The following is a 12,855-nucleotide window of genomic DNA, read 5'->3' as shown; positions in this document are numbered from 1 at the left end:
CTGAGCTTTTTTTACAAAACATACCGAAAAATCAGAGGGGCATTTTTTTTCGTTTCTGAGTTATGATTTTTGAAAGTTAAGTGATGTTCCGAAAAATCAATTTTTCCTCTTGCATCCACCAGAAAAAAATCATAGCTTTTGAACTACTGGACCGATCTAAACGATCGACATTCCGTTCTGAATCATATTTCGGACAACATCATATTTCGGACACTTTGTTCTAATATTTTGAAATGCTTAATGCACTGATGATATAACTATCAAATTAATATCACAATTGCTTCTTTAGAGTAATCTCTTGGTTTCACTATCATTTCACATGAAAACTACATTTGAATTATAACATAATCGGCAGAAATCTTACAACACTACTCATTATCGTTTGTGTTTGACGTTTCCTTAGCGTGAGCACGTAGAATTTACCCGTTCATAAATATTTAAATTTCTCCCGTGTTTCATCAGTTCTCATCATCGTTAACAGTTTACTGTGATTGCTTGGTAAGTGTTTCGCAGTTGACTATAAAATATAATCAAGTGTAATGTAATTTTCGTCCAAAAAATTACAAAATAAAGTGTCCGAAATTTGAATTCAATCTGTCCAAAATTTGATTTAGTGTCCGAAGTTTGATTCTTATTCGCTTCAATTGAAAAGCATTTTGTTCGACGATATTTTTATGTCTTCAATCAAACAGGTACCAAAGTAGAAAGCACAAAAGCATATTGAACTAATTTATTGAAAATATCAACCAAATAATACCTGTGCATAAAGTTTAGATCTGTTTTCTGCATCATATGCCTTAAGCGTCCGAAATATGATTCAGAACGGTATATTACATATCAGTCAGGTAGCTATTTTTGTGTTTGAGTTATGATGTTTACTTGTTTTAGTCTTCGTTCAATATTCCTATGCGAGTAGAGTCCATCTTTTGCTATTGTAATATTTTTTTAAAGAAGACTAACTCATTGGCTCCAATTTGTTATGTGGATTATCTCAATCGGTTCAGTAGTTCAAAAGTTCAAAATTTTTGAAAAAAAATATTTTTGAAAAAGGTGAGAAGTTAATCTTTTGGACACTCAGTTAACTTTGCAAAATCATAACTCAAATACGAAAAGAACGCTTCACTGATTTTTGGATATGTTTTGTAAAAAAAGTTCAGCTTTCAAGAAAAAAACGAAAAAAATATAGATCCTTGGTCTCGAGACCGTGTAAACTATGACAAACAGATAGTATAAAAACTACGAAACCAAAATCCGTTTTTGCGAGTGTAATTTTTTTTTCCAAAAAAGACTAGCTCCTTGGCTTTAAATTAATAAACCGATCATCTGAATCGGCCCAATAGTTCAGAAGCAATAACTTTTTGAAAAAAAAAATATTTTGAGAAAAAATTAGTAAAAGTTGATTTACCCTAAAATGGAAATGGGCACCCTATTGAAAAAAATAAAAAATACGAGTCTAATATTTTGCGGAAAAGAACAAAACAACACCTTCTCGCGAAAATCTGCGAACGACTATATCGGTTTAGCATGAAATGGCTGCTTGATAAGACGACCAAATAAATAAGTTGAGTAAGTCACTTATCTCCACAAAACAATATCTTGTTATTTTCGATTTGCGTCGTAAAGACTCATCGTCTGTATGACAAATGCTGCTTAACATATAGTCAACCTAAGTGTGTAACATATCAGCGGTGCCTTTACCAAGATCAAACCATCATGACGCAGGAATGATGCTTCATTAAAAATAGAGCGACATGTTGTTTCAAACAAGTATTCTACACTGGTATACAATGTCGTTTGGTGTACAAAAATAACACTTGATATGTTTCGCAACGTTTTCTTTTCGTAAGCTATACATCTAGCAGTATAAATGATGAGCCATGTGTGAGTAAGAAGATCTGTTGTGATACGGTGAGCAATATTGAGCACAAAGTGTGAGGAAATTAGAGTTTTAGAGAAAAAAGTGCACCGATCTTGGATCGAATTACAGTAATATAATTCGGTATTACGTGATATCCCACATTCATTCAAAACACACCTCTTGACACGTCGTAGTCAATCAATCCTTCGTAATATACACCACCACGACCACCATCAGGAAACGGGTGAGTGGCCGGCGCCATCGCATCCACTTGCCAAAAGTACCAAGATATACTTTGCGACTCGCGAAACCCACCACGGCTCTCGTAGAACAGTTTTTCTCTGAACCACCCAGGATAGACGTGTGAAAAGAGCTAGCTCTGACAATTGATCGAAGCCGCAAACGGACAGTGCTAGATGATGCAGGATGCAGCAGTTCATGTAGAATCATAAGGGTGAATGCCACTCCGCCCACGAAATACAACTGTGCCACTTGCGGCGGAAAACGTCTGCCCGTCACCATTAATTGTGTCACACCATATAGGTATTTATATTATCGAGGAGTGCTATTTTTATAGGAGCAAGGGAATTCTCGCTCACCCAGATCACAGTGTTCGGTGTCCTCTAATTAGAAACCCGCATAAATACGTACATTAGGTATCAGGTGTATTTTATGTGTCAGAATGAAAGTTCAGTGCAAAAAAAAACATCCAAAAACGCACACACCTTATGAAGGGAATGGTCTGCCAGTAGATATCGAGATCAAGTGAAGAGAAAGTGAAGAAATTTCAATTCAATCTAATAACGTTTCCAATTCTCTGTCCTACGTCTAGGGTCGGAAAATGAAAACATAACCGATGAACGAGTGTGTAGTGAGCGAGAGTAAAGTGTCGAAAATTTACACCGTAAATGAAAAGAGAGAGTGCTAAATTTTGGCTGTTTATAGCTTGTTTAAATAAATAAAAGTGCATTTATTATTAGAGTGCTGTGAAAACGCCGTCAATATCCATTCAATAGCGATAGCAAAAACCAGCGCGACTAGTGAATTAAGTTTGTTCCATCAACACTGTACTCGCAATAGATAATGACTGCAGCAGTTATGGCATCGGACGGAAGCTACGATCCAGGTAAGTGGGTGTAGGATTTAGTCATGCTTTTACTGCTTTCATCTATTGGTTTTATAGCGGCTCAAATCCGTGTTCCAGCTCATTTTATGAATTTTTTCCTATACTCGCGCATAGGTCTGTCAGACCGAGAAATCAAGAATTCGTTCATTTCTCAGAAAATATCAACACTATGACTTTGCTATTCTCTCTAGCTTCGTTATTCGCCGTTCGTCATCGTTTAGCGTATCGCATTTGTTGGTAAGAAGGAGACAAGTGTCACTTTTTTACACTTTCGGTCTGAGACACCGGCGCAAGTATAGGAGTTACTTTTTTGGACAAGTGACATTTTTAATATTCTAGAAAAATGTTGAATGAAATGTATAGATTAACTAGCTGACCCGGAAAACTTCGTCCCGCCCAAAATTCGTTTTTTGTTATCAATACCTTCACGTTTTCTTACTAAGCGCAAGTTCATGAGTTCAATCGCAGGACTGTTCATTGATTGATCTCCTAATCGACCCTGTTGAATTTACCTTCTACTGAAAAATTCCTAGTACTTCTACCAAAACTCATCATTATAATATCAGATTATTTTCAGACACAATTCTCGTTCAAGATTTTTCTACCACTTAACATGTTTCTCCGTTACATGGAATAAATGTTTGATACACAAAATATGATAGAATAAAGATAAACCCTTCCCCTCTTCTCCCCTTAGAGAGAGGGGAGGGATGTCTATTCACCATAGAAACGTTTCGTGCCCCCTAAAATCTTCACATTCCAAATTTGGCTCCATTTGCTTGATTAGTTTTCGAGTTATGCAGAAATTTGTGTTTCATTTGTATGACAGCCTCCCCTTAGAGAGAGGGGTGGAGTGTCTAACCACCGTAGAAACATTTATTACACCCTAAAACCTCCAGATGCCTAATTTGGTTACATTTTCTTGATTAATTCTCAAGTAATGTAGAAATTTGTGTTTCATTTGTATGGCAGCCCCCCCTTAGAGAGGGGGGTGGAGTGTCTAACCATCACAGAAACATTGCACCCTAAAACCTCCATATGCCTTATTTGGTTTCATTTGTTTGATTAATTCTCGAGTAATGCAGAGAAATTAGTCTCTCATTTGTATGGCCCTTAGAGAGGGGGTGGAGTGTCTAACTACCATAGAAACATTTATTGCACCCTAAAACCTCCACATGCCAAATTTCGTTTCATTTGCTTGATTAATTCTTGAGTAATGTGGAAATTTGTGTTTCATTTGTATGACAGCCACCCCACTGTCCACATACCACGTGGACAGAAAAAGCAGGATTTTAGATACCCCTCCCCCACTCCGTGGACAAGCGTGAACATTTCCTATACCCCTCCTCTTGTTGTCCACGTGGACATTTCTCGATTTTTTTGAAAAAACATCGGAAAAGAAAATTCCATTTTAGGTTCGTATCCATTTTCCATGCTATGTTTAAACATTGATATAAAAGTTTATGGATAGTTAATCAATAGTAGCAGTTTGTACTCAATTTTTTGATTTGTTTCCCAACATTATCCGTGAAGTTATTTGTATAACTTCTTAGTTTCATCCAAATTCCATTTACGTTGTAATTACTTTATATTGCGTTACAACTTTATGTTAGGTCGCTTGTGAATCTCATCTCGGACATTTTGTAGCATAAACTGACGTTAACTGGCTGAGCTGTCTAAGTTTTGGAGAAAATCAAACAATGAAACAAGGCCTCAGTGGTATAAAAAATCGATATCATCATGCTGTTCAAAATATTTAAATGTTGTGCGGTGTTATGTAGTTTTCATTTGATCAACATTTATATTGCTCAAACTAATAGACGTTAGTCAGTACCTAAAATAATGGAATCTTTCGTCATCCTTCACGCAACTTCAAAATTCCATCATCGCAGAACTTCTTTGTTTTTTTTTGTCAAAAGACTGCGCAACGTGCTATTTATGATTGCTATGGATGATTTTTTCCTCCGGTCTGAACAAATGGTAATCTAAAGATGCAATACAGTATAACCCCGATTATCCGCGGAATAGTGTGGCTAGCTCCCCACGTATAACGATAATCGCGGATAACCCAAAAAGGACTACAATTGAGTTCCAAACACTAAAAAAATATATTTCAGCATGAAAACAATGTTACAGAAATCATAAAACTATGCATATACAAGGTCGTGTACACCAGTGGACAGATAATGTGATAGCCATGACCTAAACAAAAGTGCATGAGCCTATCACTCACTGACAAATTTCGGGAAGGCCTATAGATTTACCCGCACGCGGATCATTCGCTCGAGGATAATCGGGGTTCCACTATATCTGAAACAAATAATTACTTTCTCCGGGTTTAGACAGACTTTGAGGATAGCTAACGTAGGTCATTTGGCTGGCTCAAAGATTTTTTTTCACTCAATATTGTTGTGAATGCTTAGATTTTGCATTACCAGCCACGATCGAAAATACGAAATACGATCCATTAAATGTTTTTTGCTGAAATATTTTTATTTCGTGTTTACACTAGGATTGGGCGATCTCGGATCGATTTTTAGAGATCGATCTTTTCCATCCTGATTTCCGATTTTTGAATCGATCTTTTGAATCGACTCGAGAAAATCGAAGAAATCGATTTTTTTGCTTTCAAATGTTTCGATCTTGAAAAAACTTTTTGTAGATTTATTTTTTTTCTCACCGAAGACCACCAAAATTTTTTCAACATAATGTCAACATTTGGATCACTTCGTCTACGATTTAATTTCGTACAAATGCTGATAGAGAAAGAACTAGCAGCAACTAGTTGGCTCAACCAGTGGTTCATAGGATAACTGAACTAGATGTTGACATCAATTCCATGTGAAAGGTTGGTTTTCAGAACCGGCGCCAAAACCAAGAATCGGTTTCGAGTGCATGACGGACGTATCGCACGTTTGGCTTTTATGGGATCGTTGTCAGCCGAGTTCTGGGCAAATACCAGTTGTTGAATTTCCAATAATGCTTCTTCCATCAATTTATTTGATAAAACGACTCCCTGACGGCACAAGATGAATACGTTTGAAAATATATTTTTCTGTGTCGTGACCAGGGTCGCAAAACTTAGAAGTCATCTTTGAATTGTTTCTCTTAACTCGATACAATGCATCATCCAACCAAGAGATTCAAATTCTCTCCCGCTCAATTTTCTCTCAGGGCTCTCATTTTCCTGAAGTGATACCAGATTAGATTGAGTTCTCTGAAGTCCTTGTCGTTCATCATTTTCAAAAAATTTTCATCTACGGGGAAAGTCCACAAGGAATCTGAACTCCTTGTTCTCACACCGGAAGAATGAGAATTATTTTCTTGTCATCGGCTCGGCCTTCGGCAATTACCATTTCTTTTTCAAACGTCCCGTCTTCCGGTAGATCTTGCGTTTAGGAAACTTTGCGTTTTCCTACACTGTTATTAATTTTAGTGCAGATTGAATGAATTCATTATTAAAGGTATCGTATATTGATATAAATACTTTTTTTATGTCAGCTTCATTTCCCACATTCTGGACTTTAAAATTTGTTGTGGCCTTAATGCTGAGGATCAGAGCAAAATACTTTTGATGTTTGAATAGAAATATGAAATATGTATTCCCTGTTTAAAGGACAGTAACACTCCTGTAGAATAATCAGATAAATTGGGAAAAAGCATTTGATTCTTCCGAGATCAATTCGGAAAAGATCGATTCTTTGGTACCGATATAATTAGTGGATCGATCCCTACGCCGTTTAGAAAATCGATTCGACAATATTTTTGTTAAGATCGCCCAACCCTAGTTTGCATCTCATTTTTAGTCCATAAATGCGTTATCCGCGATATTTGTTATTCGCGGTGATCTTCCCATACCATTTTTATGGATAATCGGGGTTCTACTGTATTTGTAATGAAGCTGTTAATTCATGTGTCGTGTACTGAGGATTATTCTTGATCAGCGTCTCGGTTTGATTACCATTGATGACGGTACGAACTTTCTGGGCAACCCAATAGAAGCGTACGCAGAAGAGATGCTTAGTACACTTCCGAGAGATACAGTACGTGTATCCATAAAAGAATTTGTTGTTTGTGTTACATTTCCGCGAAGCATTGGAAGTTTTCAAAAGATGAAAGCGAAACGGTTTCTACATCAAGAGCGCAAGTTGAATCAAAAAACCCCAGGAAAACAATGTCGTATATTTTTAATATTATAACATTCTAGCATACATTGACGGTGTCTTCATCCTGTCATATCAGGACTGTCATCTTAAACTAATGAAAATAATTCGGATATGAAAAAATATGGATTTTTTTCAGACTGCTTTCTCGGAAATGCAGAATAAATTTAATTTATTGTCAAATCTTCTTCTTCTTCAATGGCACTAACGTTCCTAGAGGAACTTCGCCGTCTCAACGTAGTATTACTTGCGTCATTTTTATTAGTACTTAGTTGAGATTTCTATGCCAAATAACACGCCTTGAATGCATTCTGAGTGGCAAGTTCTAGAATACGCGTGATCACAGTGCAAGTCGGAGGAAATTTCTTTGACGAAAAATTCCCCCGACCAGAACGGGAATCGAACCCGAACATCCGGCATGTTAGTTATGACGCTAACCACTCGGCCAAGGGAGCACATTTATTGTCAAATACAGATGTGATTTTTTTCAAATGATGTATTTAACTTGTCCACGTGTACATTATCTATACCCCCTCCCATCTCACCGTGGACAAGCGTGGACATTTTCGTAACCCTTACCCCCCCTGAAGTTGTTCACGTGGTATGTGGACAACCCCAAACACGCCACAACTGCATGAAATGTAAAAAATATGTTTGTATGCAGTTATGGTATGTTCTGATTCATACTCCAATGAAACCACAATCGATGAATACGTTTTTATGTTATTTTTTAGCTCTTTATACTTTCATGTGCTTACTTTTAATTAATAACAGTGAAAAATTCGAAAAAAAAAATCGTTATTTGTGTTGGAGTATAAAAAATTACTCTGTTTTGAGGAGGCTGAATTAGATGCCTATTAAAATATAATAGAGACGAAGAAAACATATTTTTTGGAGATTTTTCATTCAATCATACCTTCTCTTCAAATAAATGCCTGAAAATTACACAGTAGCAGCATTACAAAGAAGTTCAACTTTCGGTCCGTGACACCGTGCACGAGTATACGTATTATGTTGAAGACGTTCGAATGACTAATGTCGTCAAAAATTTCCATTTAATTTTTCCATTATTTTCGGAAGAAAAGGAGAATCACAGAGTGCCAAATCAGATTAATACTGCGGGTGATTCTGTGTCTTAGACAGATTTCGAGTCAAAAATTAACGCACTATCAGTGACCCTATAATAGAATGCGACTATGAAAACCAATTCAGCAAAAAAGTATAGACTATAGACCTGTGGCACTTTCAATGTCGTAGATTTATTTTCAACTACTTCAACGAAGGTTCCCCATCTTGGAATGGTAGAAGAACGACGAAGCAGTCTTTTCCACCTTAATTAATGGGATGTTTGTTCAGGAAGGAATACCACTCCTTTGAAATACAACTGAAGTTGTTCTAATCATCCTCAAACTGCCGTACGTATGTATGTATGCTGGAGAGATTCGTTAGATTCCAACATTTTGCTTTCATCGCAGTTATGCTGCTATAGAGAAAAAAAAAACAAAATACTCGAGCATGGCTCTAGCTTCAAACTGACGACAGCGTAGTGTGAGTCGAATGCGAGTGTGAAATGAGACCTGCTTATGATGATTTCAGCATCGTTAGCATTTTGTGCGGGTTGTGTATCATCAGTTCCCAATGTTGACGAGTGGACGATTTGCGTTGTAAGCATTATTGAATCAAAGATTCTTGGAAAAGTCGTCAAATCTAATGCTGACAGTTCGTCTAACACTGGAAATTCGGGATCCATGTGATCTATAATAATTGGTGGCGCGGTTAAGCTCAGGTGCCATTTTGTCACTAGCCAAACGAACAAAAACCATTGGTTCCATTGTTGTGATATGACTTTTACACGCTAACCACCAAACGGAAACGGTATCGGTGCGGATTAAACAACCACAGCTGACAGCAACCACAATGAAACCGTAGACAGGTTTAAATTAAAGTCGTCAGCAGTTATTTTCGGCAGCGACGGTTTTTGTTCCGACGTTTTGATGTGGTGTCGAGAATTAACTTGGCCTAGGACAGCAGTTGGAGTTTGCTTTTACTTTTTTTTTATTTGATTAGACGGGTGTTTCATTCAAACGATTTTAGATAAACGTCTCCGACAATTGTGACAAAACATATTGCTCTATTTTCAATATGGTATACAAAGAGCCAACACGTAAAATGAGACTAGCTGAGGTTTGTAAATGTTTAAATAGTCAAAACTATCCGTAAAATATACTGGTTGTTTCATTACTGGATGTATTTGATGGGGAAATTTATTTTATTTCAATAATACAAATGAAACACAAATTTCTGCACTACTCGAGAACAAATGGAGCAAATGAAACTAAATTTGGCATGTGAAGGTTGTAGAATGCTATAAATGTTTTTACGGTGGTTAGATAGTCCTCCCTCTTCTCTAAGGGGGGGCTGCCATATAAATGAAACACAAATTTCTGCATTACTCGAGAATTAATCAAGCAAATGAAACCAAATTGGGCATATTGAGGCTTTAAAGTGCAATAAATGTTTCTATGATGGCTAGACTCTCCACCCACCTCTCTAAGGGGGGGGGGGGGGGATTTCTGAATTGCTCTGCATCACACTTTCGTTCAAATCGTTTCATTTGTTCTATTTTATTGATCACATTCGATTAATTTTATAGATCGTGAAAACATTCAAAAACACTTGCGATACATTAGTTATTTTTTATTTAACAACCAAAATATTAACTAGAATTAATTTATATGGCAGAACAACGTTTGCCGAGTCAGCTAGTTGCTCAATAATTACACGATATTTTTTCACCAATCGATTTGGACACTATATATGTGGCAATAGATTTATAAAGAGGGTTTCAAAAGTCAATATGTTAAGGGGGTATTCTAGTGTAGAGGCACGAACTCCGGATTTTTTTTCGAGCTCTGAACAAAATATTCTTAATACCCATTATTTCATCATTGGTTTCTTAATCTTTCAACAATATAACAAGAACGAAACAGAAAAGTCGCACAAATTCTCAATCAATAAAGATGCCGCTATCGTGTGAACCTCAGAGATCTAAGAAGAACACTGAATAAACAATTAAATTTTAAACCAGTTTTCGTTCGCAAGTGCTCAAAAGCGTTGAGATTCATATTGTGAATTCTTTTCTGTGGAATTTTGCCTTTCAATTTAGATCTCCAATTCATCGACATATTGAAAGTAGGGTAGTAACTTAGTTCGGACACGTTTTCTTTTTTTTTATCTTCGATTGTTTTACGTCGGAATATTTCCGCCGCGTTTGGTGTTAATCACTGACACTAGGGAGGTGACTATATCACCTGTTCCTATCTATCAGATTCAACGACTTATGAGCCGGGGCAACAGCTTTACGTGGATTTCGAAGGAATACGTAATCAGAGAATTTTCACCGCTGAAAATCCCTACGACGCCAGCTGGGATTGAACCCAGGCCGGTTGGATTGTGAGGCTGTTAGACTACCCACACAACCATTGGCACCGTCCACAATGCTGATATCGTTCTGTGTCTTCAACCTTCGGCCAACCGTTGATTTCCTGCGCATATTTATTATTGCAGCTTTGGTTTATGGAATAACTTCATTTGAATGGTCCTTTCTTTTTAACATCTTCCCTGATACCTATGTCTATACTGCGGATTCCCAATGTATTCGAGAAACAACGAACACGCACAAAAAAGTTGAGAGGCTTCAAATCTCACGTACGGGCATGTGCAATTCTTGATCATGGGTTTATTCAGTTTGTCTTGAAATAGATGAAATAGATGTATGCAGCACAGCTTTCAGAGAAATTGATTCTTGTAGTAGCCAAATAACACTACAAGAACCAGCAATAGTGAAGCATATTGAAACAAAAAACATTAAAGCTCTTCAAACTCTTCAGTCTTCCCCGAGTTGACGGTAGGTTCCGGGTTGTTTTTTGAAACCATTGTGTATAACTCTAAAAGGAGATTTTGTAAAAATTAAAAGAAAAGTTTACCCTAAACAATTAAGTGTTCGATCTTGTCGCTCCAATTTATAACAAAGGAGTTCTGTCGGCTGCCTTCTCAGGTTACTATTCATCATTCATTCATCATCGCCGCTTGTCAAAATGAAAGTGTACTGTTTGCTATTAGTCCAGAAATATATCGTTGATCTAGTTTCCTCCTTGGTTGCCTTCTTTACCCTTTGATATTTTCCGTCGCTGCAAGCCAAAATGAAAGAGCACTATGGGTGATTAGTCACAGGATTTCTTATGAGTTCGATTTATTACAAACGGGTTCTCCGATTAGAAGGTGATGGAGAGGGGTAGTAGAGTCGTCGCTATATTGGGTGGTCGGGTGAACATCGGAGACTCGCAACCCACGTCTTTTTATGAAAACTGCGGACACTGCGACACAAGAGCCTTCCGTCTAAATTTTAACAATCCACGCACTGAAACGGTCCCATGCGGTAAAACGATTCAAACGTGTTTAATTTAATGCCTAGTTTAGACGGTGTCAGCAACTGTTGAATCTGATTAAGCGATTATAAACACATGTGTGTTCCAGATGAACGACATAGGCGTGAAAAATAACTATGTGGAACGTTCAAGCTCACGCAAGCGCAATCACATAATATAATAATATAAACAAAAGCAATTGATATCTAACCATATTGAAACAAAAAAACATTAAACAACGAATGTAAAAGCCAGCTCATTCATCCGATACAAAATTTTCTCTAGATAGAAAAAAATTGTAATTTGTCATTGATTTTTTTGTTGTTAATAAACCAGCATAGATAATCTGGAAAGCATCTGCTTGCTCCGTCAGGTCCTAATTTAATAAATGATTAATTTTATTTATCTCATCGCCAAACAAAATATACCAATTGAACATCATTGAAGCCGATATTTTTACCCTTTTCACGACTCTAGTCCTTATTTTTTTATGATGAATGAATTGTGCATTGTGCGGCACATTGAATTCATTACACAATGTTGTCTTTTTAGTACCCTTTTCGAACCTTTGAATTATGACCAATTTATTTTGAAGTGAAACAAACGGTACTTAAAGCTATTGCCTCAATTTGATATCAAAAGCTTTATCCATATAACAATTGCGCAAACAATACATTCATTTTTAAATTTATTGCCAATTCAATGAAATTTCATTCTAGGACGGGATTTTTGTTCAACAATTCTTCGATTAATTTGTTTCAATAAGCTTTTCCTATATTTTTTGGTTTAAATTTCTGTTTTGTAAGTATCCGAAAATTTTAATCAGTTAGACGTAAACAGATGTTCAAAGTTGATTAAATCTTATAATACACATAGACTATTTACGTTCGTTAGCACTGACATTGACTCACACACTATAAAATAGAAACGATAATGTGTTGTTATGGGGTAAGGTCGTTATGAAGAAATGTCGCAATAGAGAAAAGAATTCATATGCGATTTTTTATTGCCAATTCAATGAAATTTCATTCTAGGACGGGATTTTTGTTCAACAATTCTTCGATTAATTTGTTTCAATAAGCTTTTCCTATATTTTTTGGTTTAAATTTCTGTTTTGTAAGTATCCGAAAATTTTAATCAGTTAGACGTAAACAGATGTTCAAAGTTGATTAAATCTTATAATACACATAGACTATTTACGTTCGTTAGCACTGACATTGACTCACACACTATAAAAGACGGGTGGGTAATGTCGGGGACATAACCGGAGTGACGTAGGAC

The 12,855-nt window shown here is 36.5% G+C and overlaps 1 protein-coding gene across 7 annotated transcripts in view; it reads left to right on the top strand.

Annotated features, from left to right (window-relative positions):
• The window catches only part of LOC129775168 (MAGUK p55 subfamily member 7), a 77,037-nt gene that overhangs the window by 29,533 nt on the left and 34,649 nt on the right, over positions 1-12,855 (top strand). For 6 of the 7 annotated variants that reach the window (XM_055779546.1, XM_055779545.1, XM_055779551.1 and 3 more), the window contains exon 2: positions 2,691-2,984. In XM_055779546.1, the coding sequence (XP_055635521.1) occupies positions 2,942-2,984 (43 nt within the window). In that variant the 5' untranslated portion in view covers positions 2,691-2,941. Of the gene's footprint in view, positions 1-2,212; positions 2,402-2,690; positions 2,985-12,855 lie in introns of those variants that run through there. The other variant, XM_055779547.1, reaches the window with a different exon arrangement.

This window comes from Toxorhynchites rutilus, chromosome 3, assembly GCF_029784135.1.
Source record: "Toxorhynchites rutilus septentrionalis strain SRP chromosome 3, ASM2978413v1, whole genome shotgun sequence".
NCBI lineage: Eukaryota > Metazoa > Arthropoda > Insecta > Diptera > Culicidae > Toxorhynchites > Toxorhynchites rutilus.
Note: the sequence above shows the minus strand (reverse complement) of the source record. Positions and strands in the feature narration are given on the sequence as shown.